Source organism: Pygoscelis adeliae, unplaced genomic scaffold (genome assembly GCF_000699105.1).
Source record: "Pygoscelis adeliae isolate BGI_AS28 unplaced genomic scaffold, ASM69910v1 Scaffold69, whole genome shotgun sequence".
NCBI lineage: Eukaryota > Metazoa > Chordata > Aves > Sphenisciformes > Spheniscidae > Pygoscelis > Pygoscelis adeliae.
Genome location: NW_008825619.1, coordinates 5,534,739 through 5,553,704, shown reverse-complemented (window position 1 = coordinate 5,553,704; position 18,966 = coordinate 5,534,739). Strand labels below are relative to the sequence as shown.

The window sequence follows — 18,966 nt, the reverse complement described above, 5'->3', positions numbered from 1 at the left end:
CCAGAGACAAGCAGAAATACATTAGGATTGATTAAAGTATCATCCTATGTCTTCACTGAATATCAGTACGTCTATCTGCACTATAACTTTATATGTATATTACACATTAATAACATTACATTATAGCAGAGCTGCAAATAACCATCTTTCCTAAATGAACTTAGGTTCACTTAAAAATTAAAAGCAAAATGGCGTTATTACTCTGTGAAATTTCTTAAACTACGGCAAAGTTTTTCCATGCTATTTGTATCCTAAATAATATGCCTCTCCAGGTTTTAATTATGAAACGCTAAATAAATCCCATGAGCAAATACTTATTCGTATCTGTCTGCTGAGTTCCTATTTGTAATTCCAGCTAATTACTTCCCCTGTCAGGAAAACATTCTCTGAAGTCCCAAGATGCCACACAACTACCTCAATCTCTTTCATTTTACGTCTCCCAGTGTTCAAAACAGAAAATGTAAATTCATTTGGCTACTGCTGGAAGAGTAAGAAACTTGAAATAATCTCTGCACTGTCAGCAGGTCTTTACCTTGTGTGCTTAATCCCTGTTACCATGGTGATATTTAATTGCGCAGCCACACAGTTTGATTGGTTTATTTTAAATTGAAGTTTTTCTGTGGAACAGCACAGGATCCTAGCGAACATTAGATAAATGGCTTTCAAAATAGTGCAGTAAGTCATATTGTTATCAGTGACTAGATTAATTTGAGTTCAGTTAAACTATTTCTTCACCTTAATCTTATACATATATGACAACATACATAACATGAGGATTTTTAGCATTATATTTGGGAGCTGCGCATTTTGAGTATAATTAAGCAGTATTTTATTGTAAGAAGGGCAATTAAAACCTAAATGAGAATTAAAATTCAGTAAGCTTTTGTTGGTAGTATCATCTTGCATTCTAAAACAAATTACCTTGCTGTTCTACAATAACAATCCAGATAAGAACCTTTTACAGTAGGCTTATACTTGATTTTCTTTATAGAAAACTGTAAATATATTAATATGACAGAAATGAAGCCAAAAGGATAAATACAGCTTCTTCAGTGCTGGCTTTCATATACCTCAGCATGCAGTTCCTTAGTATATGAACGACTGCTGGAAAAGCATCATCAATATGGTATTTCCTGGCACGGCATAACATATTAGATAACTCGTTTTAAATTGTGTACATACACTGTGATGAACTGGTGTACTTCAACTGTGCCATTTAAACAGCAGCAATATACTGTCTTAATTCTCACCCCTTTGTTCTGCTCTATAACCCAGCTCCAGTGTATTTTTTTCTTAATGCCGTAACTGAAGCTCTGGGGGAAATTTTCACCTAGCCTTTGCTGTGAACGGTCCCAGTTCCATTACCAAGTATCAGAGAGCTTTGCCTTGTTTATTTTTTCAAGCTTGTGGCCACTAAGGCCCCAGTGTACAGCCTGCAGGATCACTCTACCTTTTTGGTGTTTCAGGGGCTGTTTTCCCCTCTTTAATTTGAAGGACTATCAACTAGCCTGGTTCTATTTCATATGCAGAGCCTCTGTGTTCACCTCATTGGGGATACCAGCACGTGACCCGAGATAAGCCTTATAGCTTCTTACAAACCCCTACCGCTCTCCCAACCACCTGCATGGCTTTGCAGAACCAGAACTTGACGCTTTTAATCCTGATTCTGTAGGGACCGCACTCTGTTTTACAAGAGAGATGATCAAAAAAGCAGACTCTGACTGGGGCTATCATTCTCATACAAACTGTCTACAAGAATTAATTTGTTTTACGCTCCCAGGAAAGGTAGCTTGGTGTACCAAAGCAATACTTCTACAGATGCATTTACATGCTATGCTGTCATGCACAGATGAGATGCTGCTATGCCATATGAAACATCTATCCAGAAGTATGTGAACTCCAAGAGTAATGAGGATTCCATTTTCTCACCTCTGTACATTGTGACACTGGCTTAGGATACCTTGATTTTTTTTCTATACAGGTTCTGCTCTAGAAGTTTTATTCTGCTTCCTAATCCACCTTCAAACACACAAGAATAACAGTTTTCAGGATGCAATACTTCTCTGTATTTCATGGCGTCCCCATCCAGTTTGTGTTTGGAGAAAACCCTGGGGACTAGATTAGAAACACTGACTTTGCTGCAGCAGAGGCCCAACGTACATGATTCCCTGTACTCCACCTTAGGTACAATTACATCCAGGCAACCCAAGGCTGAGCAAAAGCTTCTTCTCTTCTGAGTAGTCTCACCCACATTCATACCTTCTTGCATAACTCTCCCCACCTTTCCAGTGGGAGGAATCCTCCTGGTTCAGCAAGTGATGGTTGCACATGTGTGCAGAGAGGACTCAGAAAGGGCAAGCCAGGAGATAGGGAAGGAGCCACGCTGCTGTGGCTAGCTTCTGAGTTACTGCACACCAAGTAGCTTAGGTACAGCTGCCCTACAATGCAATGCACTCTCCATTTTTCCATGCTCTAGTTAAAATAAAATAACCCCACAAACCAGCATCTCCTTGCTATTATTCCCTCCATTATAACAATGATTTAGCCCAGTCGATATTAACACCATTTTGTCTGTTGTATTTATGCCTGCCATATTTATGGCTAGAGCAACAGTTCTCTGTGAAGGAAGGACGATTGTTAAATCATCTCCTCTTTTCAGGAGGTTGAGCTGATTTAGCAATACTTTCTTTTTCACCATATGCCCGAGTTGTCTCTAGGCAGACCACTGACACAAACAGGTTGCTATATAATTTTCCTTCTTCTTTCTAATTATTCAGGTTTGCTTTAAACAATCACTTGTGTTTGCACGTCCCTGCTGCTGCTCGTCTCTTCCAGCCCCACTCCCCCTTCCACCATACAATCCTGTCCTTGAGCAGGTCAAACCCTTAGCAACAGAAAGCAAATTTGTATGCCATCTGAAAGGAGCACAGTAGCACTCTTTCTCTAATAGCACACTATTCATATCAGCAGTCCGTATTAGTAACAAGGGAATTAAAAAAAAAAAAAAAAAAAAGAGAGAGAGAGAAAAACCAAGAGTCACCATACCAATCAGACCTGTTGTCCGCCTGGTCCAGTATCCTTTCTCTGACAGCACTCAGTACCCGCTTCAGAGGAAGGTGCAAGAAACCTTGTAATTATAGAATAACCTGATTAATACAGGAAGTTTCGTCCTAGCCCTAGGCAGTCAGCAGCTGACTCACCCGCTTGTCTGAAACATAAGATTTTATATCTGCTCTATTTTTTTTTTAATCCTATGTAATTTAATAAGTGGAAGTCTCATTACAAATGTACATTGCAAATGTACATTTGAATCCTAGGAAGCATTTTAGGCTTTACTGTAACCTGTAGCTGAGAGTTATATTTGCTAATTATATAGGTTGTACTATTTTTATCACTGTTAAACTGCCTGCCATTCAATCTCATTGGACGTTGCTTTTAGGGACGTGGGAATAAGTGGGCCAGAGAGCGTGATTCCACTGCCTGTTCCCTCAGCGTCTCACCTGGGAGTGGAGATGCCCGAAAAGCCACACCACAGTCAGCCTTTGGCTTGAGGCATTATCTTGGCATACAGACTGCCTCCATTCACATCCCTAACCTGAATCGGGAAGAGAAGGAAATGAATCCTCTTTTCGACACCCTGCATAAGTGCAAGTGATCTCACGCTGGCTGAGGGAGGATGGAGCAGCAGTGGCAGTGTTGCTCAGATTTTTGCGAACACCACAAAAATCCTCCAGTGAATTGAGCCAACATTGTTTCTGTACTTAAAGACGAAGGAATGTAATGCATTCAGTAAAGTGCTATATAACATCACACCTATGGGGCAGAACGTGGCTCCTGTGGCTTCAAACTTTCATTACGGCCTTATGTACTAAAGCAGTCTTAAGGTACAAATAACAGCAGCCTTTTCAAAACCCAGGAAGATGAACAACACTGTAACAACAATCAAGGCTTTCCCTATATTTTATATCCTTTGATTGTTTTCAGAACCTTCCAACGGAGCAAACATCAGAGAAATATTCTGGGAAGGGACTAAACTACCAATAGACATGTACAACCTGCAGAACACATGGACAAGAAGGTTGGGGTAGGGCTAGACATACCAAGAGAAATAAAAATAAATTAAAAAAAAGCTGAATGGTCTGATCCTCTTCTGTGCTTACTTATTTTGAAGTAAACTGATTAGCAGGCTGTGAGCCTTAGTTTTGCATCTGGTATAAATTAGTGGCCCTTAATAAGCAGGATGCTTGACTGATATGCCATTAATACCATCAATGATTGTGTTCTGTCATTCCACATGGCTGTCTAGCTATGAGAACTGGGTGTACAAGGAGGACCATGCAGGCCAGACAGGATGCACGCAACACACATAGAGGAACTCCACCTTTCAGAAAACATGAATGAGTTTCTTCTTCTAAGCACAGCAAGCACTGAAAGAACAAGATGAAGACTACTAACGAAAACTTAGTAGTTTTTAAGTATTTGAGTATACAAGAGTATCATAGCACTGCTGTATTGTAAGGAAATATTGTACTGTGTATGCTTTGAGAATTTAGGATGTTGTGAACTGCACTAGCTACCAAAGAACACAAACACATTACCTATGTTTTATGTGTGGGTCAAAAGCTGACATTCAAGAATTTCATATTTCAGGAATAGCATAGCTACTAAGCCAAGCAGGGACAACCAAAATGTAATGATTTCACAAGCCAAAAATCACGGAGCTGATATTATATGCAGGATATCATGCCTTAGGGGAAAAAAGAATTAAGTTTGCCAGATACACCTAGAAGAAGTCTGGAAGAATTTAGTGTGACTAAATACAAAAGCACCAGTGAAAAACAGCAGCAGGCGCTCAAGATACCAAAATATGTTGTGACATGTTTCAACTGGTGTAGCGACCACGTCGTACTAACATAACAAGATTCGGAAAGACTTCTGACGAGTAGGTCTCTCCCAGCTCTGCTGTGCGCTCCGGGGACTGACCTGTGGTTTCAAGCCAAGCTGTAATGCTGAAGGCTTTGACTTCTGGGTGTGCTTCCTTTTATTTCTTGCCTGGGGTCCCAGCTGTTTGCTCAGTTTGTTCCAGACTGGAGCACAGAAGTAAGCTAATATGCATGAAGTACAGATGGTCAGGGTCCTTGGAGTGAAATAGGGAGCAAACCAAACTGATAACACAGTCAGACCCTGTCATCCTCTCTGAGGCAATAGCAAGAGTTAAAGTAAACATGACCAATAGCATAACTTGCAAATAAAGATATGGCAATAAGCTGACCTAACAGACCCATCTGAAAAATTATTTTAAGAGTGTAATAACTCACTACACCTTACAAGGACCACTGTTGCTTTGAGTCCTCATCGGAAGGGCTACGCTTTCCTTCAGTTAATCTTATTTCACAGTCTCTGGTCTTTATTTGAATGATAGAAGCCAGAACCACAAAAATGCCAAAGTACCTAACATCTTAGGAATAATTAAAATCAGAATAGGAATCAACAGGGTATGACTTTTCATGGCAGCAAATGTTACTTCAGTTTGCACCTTTGAGTGCAACCCTGTTCCCACATCAGTCAGATATTTCACTGTGTCAGCAATGCTGCTCATCATTAGCCATGCTCCACGCAGGAGGTTGGACCAGCTGACTGCCAGAGGCTTCTTCCATGCTAAACTATTCTGCAACTCAACCGGACCATGCGGAGGACTAGCTCAGGGAGCTAAACTGACATAAAATTCATGGCTTTCTCTGTAGGATTGATTTTTTTATTAGCTTTTGCCAGTTTATTTCCCTCTATCATCTCCCCCCCAGGTCCGACATGCAGCAAGACTGACACAAGGGAAAGGGTAAAAATGTACAGGTCAAAAAATCAGTAAGATTGTAGCAGTGGCAACTTAGGTGAGCCGAGATTGCCATGAGGCTAAATCCTTTGTGGACAAATCAGCCAAAACCTTCTTGCTTTGCATGCTATCTCCCTGAAACCCTACACTCACACCAAATACATTTTTAATAAGTGTCATGGTTGTATTCAAATTAGCGTTACAGAAATTTCTCATAATCATATACTACACAGTATATATCATAAACGCAAAGAAAACAGGCCTTTAAAATGGTTAAATATACACTGTAAACTATTTCATATTAAAGGTCCAGCTTAATACAGCTTGTGCAATACAGAAACACGCTGGAAGAATACTAGATGATTGCCGTTCTCCCATACTGAAATGTATTACTTATCTCATAAGGCTATTTCAAGTAAAAGTGGCAAGTTAAAAGGGAATGGGTAAAGTTCTGAAACTTTAATTTACCATGGCCTAAACTTAAGAAAGAGTATTTTAGAGGTTTGCAAAATGACCCGGTTGTGCCATATGTAGAGAAAAGATAATGAATTGATAGCGACATCTCAAAACATTTTGATAAAAGGCTCTTCTCACACTTTTACAGAAGTGCTGCCTGGCGATGGAAGTTGCCCCTGATTAGCTCAGGCCATAGGGGCTTTCAGAGATTTGAAAGAAACCAAATTTGCTTAGAATAAACCTCTCTTCCCATTCATGCCTTAAAGCATTTGCACCGACACTATATAATTACTTTTCATTTCACCAAAAGATTCTCCTGGATTCCCTATTCCTCCCACAATTTCAAAATTACAATATGTCTCCTTGCAGTTGAATGGATACGTACATATGGCACTAAGTAAATTAGTTAACTAAAAAGCAGTTAATGTTGCTATGATTTATGTTATTTGCTTGTACAGAACTCATGCGCACATTTCATTGTGATAATACCTGGTTTATACATCTTTAATCAAAACCAAGCAAAGGATTTGAATTGCTTCTTCTCCTTCAGTGTGATGCAATTTGTTAATCTGTATGGCTATTAAAAGCCTTGGAGACAATATGAAATGCTATCTCATTGATCTCTCTCCTGCCTTTCTTGACATAACTGTCAACAACCATCTCACGATTTCATTCCTAAAATCCAGGGGTGAAAAATGAAGGAAAGAAAATCAGTGTTTTCATTTATGGAGTTTCATAAAGTATTTGCAAAAGCAGTCAGTTTGAAAGCCAGAGAGGGCTTTTCCTTGGACAAATAACAAGCACTGTATGGACAGGTACTGTGGAGGACAGAGGAATTGCTGGCAAAGTCACAAAGTGTATTCAGTCTTTGGCCATTCTTCTAAAATGAAGATATATGTCACGTAACTACCCAGTAGCTACAAGGGCTGACGTTCACGAGTAACAGTGGATAGCTGGTGATTCAGTACAGCAATACACGGTTCCAAATGGTTTCCTGGTTTCGTTCAGTTTCTGAAGTTACTGGCTTTTAATGCATCCCGGGGGACTGTCATTTCATGTAAGATGCAATACTACTCTGGAGACATCGCTGGTGCATTTGTTACAGCCAGTGCTGTTGCTTTAAAACATTCGATACAAGAATAGGTACTATAACTCATAGTTATACAGTACATAGCACTGTTCAACTTGCACCTAAGACTGCTCAGAGATACCAGTAGGTAAGAAAGTCTGGCACAAAATATCAAAGGCTTCTGCAGACCATCTTCCTCAGAGGTCTCATTCTCTCCACCCATTAAAGCAGTTTATTTTTTTTCCACATAGTCTGCTATCCACACGCAGAGAAAAATGGAAGAAAGACCCAGGCCCCAAAGAGAACGGAGAGCAAGCACCTCGTAAGAGCACGGGAAAAGAACAAAACACAACAACAAGCCTAACATTACTTAAGGCATAATTTGGCACTGCCTGTTATGGCTTTTGTTCCTAGATGCAGTTTTCTGCATTTAAGAGAGGGATATAGCACTTTAAGGTACTAAAAGGCAATCCAAAAAATAAACAAAATAATCATTAGCTACTGAGAGTTAGAAAACGTTCCCAAATTGCAAAATTAATGAGTACTAATGCACTGCATTCTGCAAGCTGCAGCTGTTTATAGCGACACAACAAGTGCAGCATCCCATTATGTGACCAGTGAGAAAAGAGGAGGAATCAAATGCGGTGCCTGTCCTCAAAAACAGGATGTTAATTGTTCAAATGAATCTCAGCCACGCAGAGGAGAACATACCAACAGTCTGCAGAAAAAACAGACACCCAGGGTGTGCAGGTCCCTTCACTAACTAGAGTAACGGAAGCAGCAGAGTCACATCTGCACAGTACTTCGGAGGCTCACCTATACTTCTCGACAAGCCTGATTAGTTCAGGCAGAAAACCCATGCTAATACAGTTACATTGTGCCTGGCATTCAGCTTCACATTGTCCAGCACTGCACCCGGCATCTTACAGACATGCAAAGCATGACAAATACTTGTTCAAGGAAGAAAACAACGTTTCAAAGTCAGCTTTTGAGCCCTCATTAACCCAGACAACTTGCTCCAATTTGGACAGGCCTGAAATCCCTCCAAATCTTGAAAGCCTGCAGGACACCACACTGTTACAGATCCTGATTTGGCTCCAAAAGCAAATGCCTCCTAGGAAGCCAAGGCACACACCCTGGGCAAAGGGGGGAGGAAGAGAAAGCAGAGTAATGGGGATCCTCATTCTTACGCCATACAACTCTGGTTTTGCAGATGAAGGATCTTGAGTGACTTAAGGGCTTTTAATGATCAACTTAAAATAAGTCCGTTCCTTTTACTTTGTGTTAAAAGAAAGAATTGTAATTCTCATCTAAGACTTTTTAAGGCATCTACAACTTTCTAATCAGACTAATAAACATAAAAATGAAATACTAATTAAAAAAATACCAGCTCTTCACATGAGCAGAATCAAAATGCTAGCCTTAAAACAGAATGTAAGCTAAAGCAACTAATGCTGCAAAATCAAGCAATGGTTCTGCTAACTCACCACCATCACCCCTTCTTGGTGAAGAAGTGCCAAAGCCACATAAGAGTAAATTTGCTAGAACAGCAAACTGTATTTTATCCAAGCCACTTAAGTGATTTTAAAGAATAATTATGCACAGTTTTCACTGGGAAAAGAAAAGCAAGTTTTGTTTACGATCACATCATCCACATTGACATTTATTTTGCCAACCTTTAAATTCAGAGCTAAAGGACTATGGGAAATCGAAGAATTAGGATATCAACTCTACAGGATCAAAACATACGCTTTCTCATTACCAATATAATGAATGTATTAGACAAACTAAAAGAGCTGACATGGCAGAGATGGAGGAGAATTGTTAGTCCCAGTCAGAACTGACCTTTTGCCTCATTCTTTAAACATGGTATTTTTATTGTTAATGACATTTGTTGTAATTCCTCAACGAATTACAGGCCCTTACAGTACCAGCGTTTTCTTGGGTAAATGAAATCACCAAGTACCAAAACAAGGTGCCGTAAAGTACAGTCGGAGCTATCTCTGTGCAATAAATCAAAACAGCTGAACCTTAACTGTGTAGGGCTGAAGCAGGAATTAGGATTCCAAGGAGATCAGTTACGAGCAGGGCTGCAGCGCTGTGCTACAGACTGCACAGTTCACACTGCCCACTTACTTGATGAAGTAGTCTCTTCCATCTCTGTTTGCCGTCATCTCCCATCCATAAGGTGTCCCCTGGTTCAAGCTCCAGGTCCCTGAAGGGTGAGGCCAGCCTGAAGACTTGTTCCTGTGGCTGCAATTTTGGAGCAGGGGAAGAAAGGGGGAGAGAAAAAAAGTGATTTGTCTGTTGTATTTATTCTTCCAATTTACTTATTTCACATTCACTTGGCATCTGAACACTTTCAAAGTGTGGAAATTGCAGCCAAAACAGGTTAGCGGGCCTACTTACATTCATAATATTTTCCCAGTAAGTGGAAAGATACACTGTCACTTCTAATGGTCTTTGATCCCAAGCCTTTGGCAGGTGAATCAGTCCCACACCCACAGTACTCATTTTCAGTAGTTTTCAGTACAAGGGATGGAGAGCATTTTCATTCATCACCATTCCCTGGTCAAATGCCAGTTCTCAGTACAGTTTTAGGCAAAAAACCCCAGCGAACCAAACCAAACCAAACCACACCACCCACCACATGGCTGCACATCAGACACGTGGCGCGCTACCTGGCACGAGAAGGAACATCAACACCCACACTCATCGCCAGCAAACTGTTTTTTGTCTCATACGTCGGAACAAAGGAAGACTGTAACGCTTCTGTATATGGATGTTAAATTGATTCAATATGCAGATGTTGTTGCACTTGATCGTTATCCATTAAGCTCTTCCTCGAAATAACTTGCGAAAGGCTGCAGTATCTCTGAGCACACACACTGTTACGTATCGCTGCTCGAGCACTCTCTGCTAGTATCCCCACTCCTGAGGAAGGGCCAAGTCATACTGTCTTAAATAAAGGAGTAGCTTACACAGCTCACCTAGCTAAGGGAGATTCAGCAGCACTCCCAAGTGACAGTATTTCCCCACTAGATCTGAAACATTTTGTGAGGTGCCATCTACTGACTCTATACACAGAAAAGATACAGCTAGCAAGAATCCCCCATAGTTTCCCATAGGAAACCCCAACTTTTGCACCATTGTTTTACCCCTCACTTACAGGAATTAAGCTAGATGTTACCACATGTTCCCACTTTCTGCTGTGGGACTTAGAGGTACAGAAGGCAACAAATAGGTCTTTCAGCAAAATTAATCAAGTCATTAATATCTATGTACAATCTGAAAAAGAGAAAGAGCAGGAAAAGGAGGCAGGGCAAACAAAGATGCTAAAGACCAGCTGAGAGTGCATCACAGAAAGACAAAGATGAATCAGCACACAACACAGAATACAATCTGAAATTTAGACATGCAAACCAAAACCACACAAAATAAGAGCATGTTTTGAATCAGTTGCCTTCTCCCTCTCTGCTTTTTCTCCACCCGTCAGATATACTACAGCTTAGTTTTACTTGCTAGACTTAAATAAGTTCAAATGCTAGCAAGGAACTTACTATCTCTTGCCTTAGATAGAGATGTAGAGCTTATTTCCTTAAAGAAAAAGAGCGCAATGTAACATAGCGAACACTCTTCTGAAGGAACAGAATTGGTCTCCACGGACAACTCAACAATTCATTGCAAATTGCTAAACTCAACAAAGTTGTACATAGTTAATCTTTCCCAAAGGGGGAATGCATCATTAAAAACAAACTAGCTACTCCCCCTCCCCCTTTATTTCAAGGATTAATCACTACTGAGAAAAGATATGGTGCTTCAAAATATAATTTGCATGTAAAGTAGAGCATTACAATGGAGTGCTAGATATCATCTGGTTTACCAATTACATCAAGTACTCTATCTTCAAGGAGTTGCAAAACGTTTCTGTTAGCATATTCAAACACTGGTATTTGCCATAAGACAGGGCTTAAGTCTAATATTTGAACATGCTAGAAATCTTAATAAAATTACAGTTACTCACGGCTAACGAAACACATAAATGTCAGATATGCTACATTACCCCAGATAAATGCAACTAACCCATTCCTGATCAAAGGAATGAATTAAAAAACAGGCATCTGAGAAAAGAAAACAAATACTTTCAACACTCTCTCATGCAGTTTCATGTAAGGTTGAGCTTAAGCATTCCTGTTTCTCCATACGCTTAACAGAGGGAGAAAGGGTGGTCCCCTTCTTTTAGATGGGAGCCATCCTACAATCTAAGAATGACAGCTTAGCTACATCTATAGGTCTTCAAATTCATCTTCAAATTACACTTTAGAGTATTTGGGACCCTAAACACTGCAGTTAACTAAATAAAGTAGAAAGTAACCTATTTTATCTGGACTATAAAGGGATACCTGTGCATTTAACACTTTTCACTTTAATGTGTTTTATAATCTCTGTACTATAGTTTCTCAATCTGTAAAATGGGTACAGTGACATTTAAATTCCCACATAAAGCACATCAAACTTCCGTTATCAGATAATTTGTAGGAGCACAGGACAGTGATGATGATCAATACTATTCCTCTCTGCATTCAAACTAAGGGCTCATCTTTGTATGGATTATAACGTTAGTGGATTTTAAGGTAAATTTAATTCCCCTGAAAGCTTTCTTTGAGCCCTTAAAACTTTAATGGTGTCAGAACCTATCATACATGATGGGTAATAACTGTCCTACTTAACTATAGATGTCTATATCTGATCTAGTCCTCCAGACTTTCTTATAATCAGTGGGAGAGAAATTAGCACTTGAGACACTGTATACACCTACATTAGATGTGTGCAAATTCGAGGAGGTGGCTCCAGACACGGGAAAAACGAATACTCACAGAATGTTTCCTGTAGTCATTGTACAATTCAATAATAAACACTCATGTCATAACAACAAAACAAGGATTTACACTCAAAGGTCACTAGTGCTGGTGATTCCCAGCTGCCTGTACAGTCTGAAAAAATGAGAGAATAAACTGAATTATTTCTTTTCATACACCTCCATCCACTTGTTGAGTATTATTCCACTTGTCTGCAAGGATTCTGTTCAATGGCCACTACAAGGGGCAAAAGACAGCAAAGATGAGATAAATGCCAGAAGGAATATCAAAGTCCCTGGAGGAAAGCATAAGCAGGTCAGGCATTTCACCTGGGGGAAGGACAAAGCCATCTTGGCAGGCTTTAAGTCAAGAGAATACCTTGGTGGTGAGGAAGATCATCAGGCCAGGGGAGATCCTGGTCCAAATCCTACCTCCCTGCAGGTGATCTTGGATAAATCCCTCAGCTCACTGATTACCATTTGCCACATCCTTCCCTCACCGGCAAAGGAGGAGGAGCACACCAAGACTGCATAGGTTTCTGGAAGACGTGCACACTTCCAAAGACCGCAAAGATAGAGAAAACGCGCCTTCTGCCTCAGCAAGCCCACCTGCAGAGGAAGCACTGGCACCACTGTAACTCACTGCTTGCTGTCCATCGCCACCCCTGCTTGCTCACAGAAATCAGACCTGCTGCTGGAGTGCCTGTCGCAGCACAGCTCCTAGGTGACAAACTTCATGGTGAAAGCCTAGGCCAGCATCATGCCAGCAGAGGTCTGAAAACAAGGCAGCATTAGCTACGATATCCCATCAACCTGCTTTTGACATTCTTGCTGCAGAAGTAGAAAACCTGATCCCTCTGAATTGCTTCACATTGAACCATCAGTTCATTAAATCACTGCAGCAGCATGTAAGGAACCAGCGTGCCCTATGGAGGGACCTTCTGACTGAGAATATAATAGCTATGCCACAGTGAACATCTTCAGGTCAGTCTTTTTTCTTCCCTGTGCTTGAGGCATGACTGAAAACATGAGTTCATATGTAAAGTCTCCTGTACTTGACATCAGCAGTGTGCAACTTACACAATAGGCAGAACATACTCAGCATAAACCATGGTATAAACAAGAAGTGGAAGTCTGTAATAGTATCCACCTCTTTTTCAAAGATCAAAACTAGAACAGTTTGAATTTTTAAAGCATACTATTAGAGCCTAATGTCCAGAGCAGTTAGATAGTGTTAATGCTGAAAGCAGAAAGCAACACTATTAATTTTTTTAAAACCCTGAAAAATCAGATGTTTAAATTTTCTGGAAAAGTCAATAAAAAAATAAAATGGCATACAGATTCAGACAATAAGCATGTAGTATTGCCCAAAACTTATTTTTTTAACCAGCAACTGGAGATTCCTCTCAATAGGTCTTTGCTATAGAAATCTTGATAGACTCTTTAACTGTATCTCCTCTATTCCCCAAGCCTGTAAATTTTGTTATAAATTTAGTGCTTCCCTGAACTGGTGGAAATGAAGCTCTTGGGCTGCAATTTTAAAACAGCATAAACTGGCACTGACACAAAAGCAGCATTCTCATCCTCCCGGCATCAGACAGTCCTACTTCACATCACAGTTGCTCTTGTGCCAATGCAAGTAAACTGGATCACCTTAAAACTAGCGGCTAGTTTATCCAGACTCATCTCTTGTCTACTCCATAGCCTCACAGATGGCCACATGGCAGGAAAAATGAAGGGCAGGACAAAAACTGCTTGCTTCAGATAGTCCTCAGGAAAGACAAGACAGAAAGCGCTCGACTAAAGTGGAATGCCCCTATATACTCAGTATATAGGATTAGGGTACCTACCCACCCTGAAGATAGACATCATGTTTACATCTACCCTTCTCCATGGACAGGGGATACAAAAATCCTTGTTTCCTTAGGAATGAAGTTGGACAAAGAGTTAGGAGGTCTGCTTTAACGCTGGAGTAGACTTCACTCCCTTGCCCAAGAATCCTAACTTGCACTCTGCTGACAGATTTAAAACAGCAATAAAAGGTAGTAGCAACCTTGAAATCCTCCACTTTTTTTTTTTTTCTTAAATAATGATTTGAAGAAGGCAGAAACCTGGTTAGCTTTGGTCATAATTCCTGCTCCCTGCAACCTCAGGAAGATGGCTATCCTTGCAAAATGATCATCTTCATAGGCCTGGATTGATGAGTCCTTACAGTGACAGGTTGCCTCTTTGGTAGAAATCCAGAAGAAGGTATCTCAAGAAGGAGTTGAAGACCATCTCTGGCATTTAGGGTCTCAGCGAAGAGTTAGGGATTCAGCTCTATTCTAAAGTAGACATCTGAATTTGCAAACTTTCTACCTGTATTCACTAGCTCTCCACTGACTCTAATTTGAGGCTTCTACAACTCGCTCTGTGTAGACCAAAATTTGAATTTCAAGCATACGAATCTGGAGATGAATTCTATATCACCCTTAGAAGAACCCTTTGCCACAAATGGTAAGCCCTTATCTTTAAATTCCTGTATAATGTTATAAAATCGGGAATTTTTAATCACCTTATTATTTATTCCCCATTCTATACCCTACCCCCTTCCAAAACACCTAAAAGCAGCACCAAACTGAGTGCAGACACCTTCCAAGATCCTGGTACCATTAGTTTTAGTGAGAAATTTTACACTACATTTATCAAATGAGCTTTTATAATCTCAAGAGCTTTAGAATTTTGGGGGATACCACCTATCAATTTGTTAGCGCTTGCTTCAGTGATCTGATCTCCAAGATCACCTACTAACTTTTCAAGTTGGTGCATAACTTCAAAAAAAAGTCCTCAATAAAGAAGCTTCTCTTGGAAACCCCCCTCCAACACACGGCTGCAAAAAATATTTATCTTTCTTTATCTTGTGGCCTTATTTTCTCCAAGTGTTGCTTTTATTAATGAGTATCTGTTAGCTCACAGACTATAGCAAAGGCTGAAATTATCCACAGAGCTTCTGATACAAATCCTTGTAATTGTGTAAAATCTCTGTATGTGGAGCCATGAATAATTTTCCTAAATATAAATAATTTGAAATATTAATGTTCTATGCACGTTTCCTGTTTAGTTATTAGTAACTTTTTAAGCATCTACCCTCGATTTCCTCTGCTGGATTAAAATAGACAAAGAATTATATCCTAACCTTCTTTTAAAGCAATCCCTTGAACAACGCAGCTGTAACTGCAGTGCATGACTAGTTACAGAACTTGTACTATGAAGATTCACAGTGTAATATTATATTTACCACTTCAATATTTAGTACTTTGGAATCATCTCATTTACCATCTTGGTTATTCTCATTATACTTCCTTATTTACAGCACTTCTTCATTCCTGAAAGCACTATCTACAGGGTGGTCAGTGACTCACTCAAGGCTGACCATCTAACATAACTCAGCATTGCTAATGGACTAATAGCGTTGATACACTGGCTTCCCTTATGTTACCATACTGAGAAAAACTTCTGCATTTTGAGTCCTGGCATGTACCCTGGCATCATTTCACCTCTCTACTTGTACAAAAGCCAGTTCTCTGCCTCCCACATGCCAAGACCGAAGTCAGTCCCTCTCCAACCCACCATAAAAGGAAGACATCCTGAACAAAAGCCATGTTACACTCCCAAAAGTTGATTACGAAGGGAGCGGGGCTCTACAGCACCTCCTGAGAGGTAAGTCTAGCCACAACTATCCCTAGGAGGTACCGAGAGGAACGCCAGAGGCACAGCATTTTGTATTATTAGATTTTAAAAGGAAGAACACCACACCTAAAGTATCTGCAGGACACGTCTACCTGGGAGTGAGAGACATGCCTGCGACACAAGCAGAGTTCAATAACGGTCTCTCTATGATATTTGATCTTCCACTGCCTCAGGAATAGAAGCCTGCTTTCTCAACCCAGTTCTCACGCACTCCTGTCCCAGAAGACTACTGCACTAAGCTTACCTCCATCCAACCATTTTAACTCGAAAAAAATGAGAAAATGAAAGTTTTAAAGACTAAAGATAGTTATACTATCAAGATCAATCATCATACCCTGCTATTGAAGCTCTCCTGATGGGCACCGTACAATAGGACAGACGTGACAGACAATAATTTCTGGATCCAAGATCAAGGACACTGAAAGGCTTGCTGTCTCTGCACGACGAGTCCTATAAACTCCCACAGAAGTAGTCCTATCAGAAGCACAAGGGAAGAAAATGAACTGCCCCAGACACACTCTTCCAGTAAAAAAAAAAAAAAAAAAAAAAAAAAAAAAAAATCATACTGGGCTTCCTATTACTAAATCACGTAAGTACAAGAGGGAACCCTAATGACTTCAGATACCCACAGAGTCAGACACCCTTCACATTCTACAACCCACATGCTTTCGTGTCTTTTGCTGAAGAAGAAAGCAAGGGGGGGTTTAGTCCTCATATAAGCATGTACTATTTTTTCACTCCTAGAAACTGTTTCAGTTAAAAGAAACCTGAGGAATACCACCCCACAAGTGAGCTTGGAGATTCAAGTTTGTAATTAAGACAAAGATTAAAGGTAGAATCATTGTCTAAGGGTGTTTTTCTTATTTAACCATAAGAACAAAGTGCTAGAAAAATATTTTTGCCCTGTGACAACTGTCCATCTCAATAATCTTGCAACACACAGCCATGTTCTGGGCAAAGGCAGAATAATGTTGCAATACCTTTCAGGCTTGTCCTGAATTTTCTCCCTGGATCATGCACCATTAGATAAACACAAATGCTATGCAGAAAATAAAGACACCCACCTCTCACCCACCCCCTTTCAATCTGGTCTTAATTAGCACCTTCTCTTGGTTTTTTCTATTTTTCTAGTAAGGACTACAACTAAAGGCAGGCTGCCTTGGACCCATCGTTCAGAAACTGTCTCCAGCTCTTAAGTGTCACTTTCTTAGCAAGAGGACCTAGGCAGTAACTACTCCCCAAACTCTGGATGGAGCAAATAACTCTGCACTTTCCATCCCCTGCCCTTCCCATCTTCCACCACAGATGCTGTGAAATTGTGAATAATTGAGAAAGTACCACTCATTCTCACTCCAAACCAACAACGATGCTAAAGGCTCCACTCAACCTTTAAATCCTTCAGTGGAGCAGAAAAAAACCTGAACAAGTACAACTCAAAACTTCATACTGAACTCCTCTAAGCCAGTTTACAATACAGTAGAGGAGATACATTTCTAGAAAATCCTGTCAGCCTTTTTTTTTTTTTTTTTTAACACAGATTACATTAGCTTCCATCTTCTCAGTGCCTAAACCTGAGATTTCTAAATGACAGCCTATGCCTGGAATGAGAATAGGAGGCACTCAAATGAATTCCTCCTCCACCAGTCATTGCTACTGCTACCAATCATGACATAATGAGGGCCCATGGCCACGTAGCTGATCAGAAAGGTAAGGGATCCCTTTCACCAGGCATCTCCTGGCAGCCACAAGAAAGACCCTGCTACTGCCAGACGAGCAGGGAAATACAGCAGCAGCTGCCCACTACTTGGTGGGGGGAAAAGGGGCAATTCCACATGACCAGGAAAGTCCCCTCATGCGCTCCCATCACTTCAGCATCAATTCCAGGCTCCTGTCTGTGTCACGGGCAGGGCAGAGCAACGCAGAACAAAACCGCTGGTTGTTCAAAATCTACACCGTACTCATTACACTACTGGCTATATGAGGAATGGCTCCTCTTAATCTGAAACTACAATAACATAATGTTACTTCCTCACAAGCTTTGTGCTAGTGGTCTACACATAGGCCATTTTTCACCATGAACGTTCTACAATGGCTCTTTTGCTTTCCTCCCTCTGCTCCACTTCATGTGGCCAAAGATGCAAGCACCCAAACAGTGCAGTGAAGAAGTACCTACGGCACATGGTTTTGCCTTCAGCCAGGTAGACAGCTCCTAAGTATTGAGTGGTGGCTCCTCAAAGAGCTACTGCTGTCCACTACGGTCCCAGAATTAAAAATCTTACGACACAAGGTAACAAAAGTACAGACAGCACATTGGGACAAGGGATGAAACAAACCATGTGAGGCAGAGGCAATTCTGGTTTGTTCCAGGCGCTAACAACTTCCATGTGCTCTGGAAAAGGGACAAGGTCTTGTCATTCTGAGGCACCCTGCCCATCCCGGGATGCTTCCTTTCTTTTATCTGATTCCACAACGTTTCAAACTCTTCACCATTGGTACAGCTGTTGTTTGCACTCTCCTGTTCAGCAGCAGCTGAGTTTTTCCTTTTTGCAAAAAATGTTCTTGTGTTCTGATTCTCTACAGTCACTGCTGACCAGTAAACACACTTTCATGTCTGTTGCTTGTTTTGTTCTGGGTATTTTTTGTTTAGTTTGGTTTTGTGTTTTTTTTAAATATCTGTTATAGGTCACATCTGCCATTTCCCTGTCTTCCTCCCTCTATGTTATACTTCCAATACTATTAAAGATGTGCTCCCATTACATAGAAAACAAAAGTCTCCATTATATTTCTTTCCTTTTAGACTGCCAGGAATTTAAATGAAAAAACGGGGGTCACACTGACCCCATTAGAGATCCAAAGTCCTGAAGGCATTACTTTCCCCTTCAGAATCTTGTATTGCAAAAGCCAGAAAGTACCCAAAGCAGCAAATAATGGTTGGAACTTGGATGCCTGTAAAAGGCTCTTTGATTTTCTGTTGTATATGATGCTTTAGCTTCATGCTGATGTGCACTAGAAAATAAGTCTCTA

At 40.5% G+C, this 18,966-nt stretch overlaps 1 protein-coding gene across 1 annotated transcript in view; it reads right to left on the bottom strand.

Moving 5' to 3' along the window:
* FRMPD4 (FERM and PDZ domain containing 4) overlaps nt 1–9,604 on the bottom strand; it is a 113,641-nt gene extending 104,037 nt beyond the window's left edge. Inside the window, exon 1 of the mRNA XM_009333397.1 lies at nt 9,492–9,604. Within this exon, the coding sequence (XP_009331672.1) occupies nt 9,492–9,529 (38 nt within the window). The 5' untranslated portion in view covers nt 9,530–9,604. The remainder of the gene's footprint in view (nt 1–9,491) is intronic.
* Between the last annotated feature and the right edge of the window lie 9,362 nt (nt 9,605–18,966).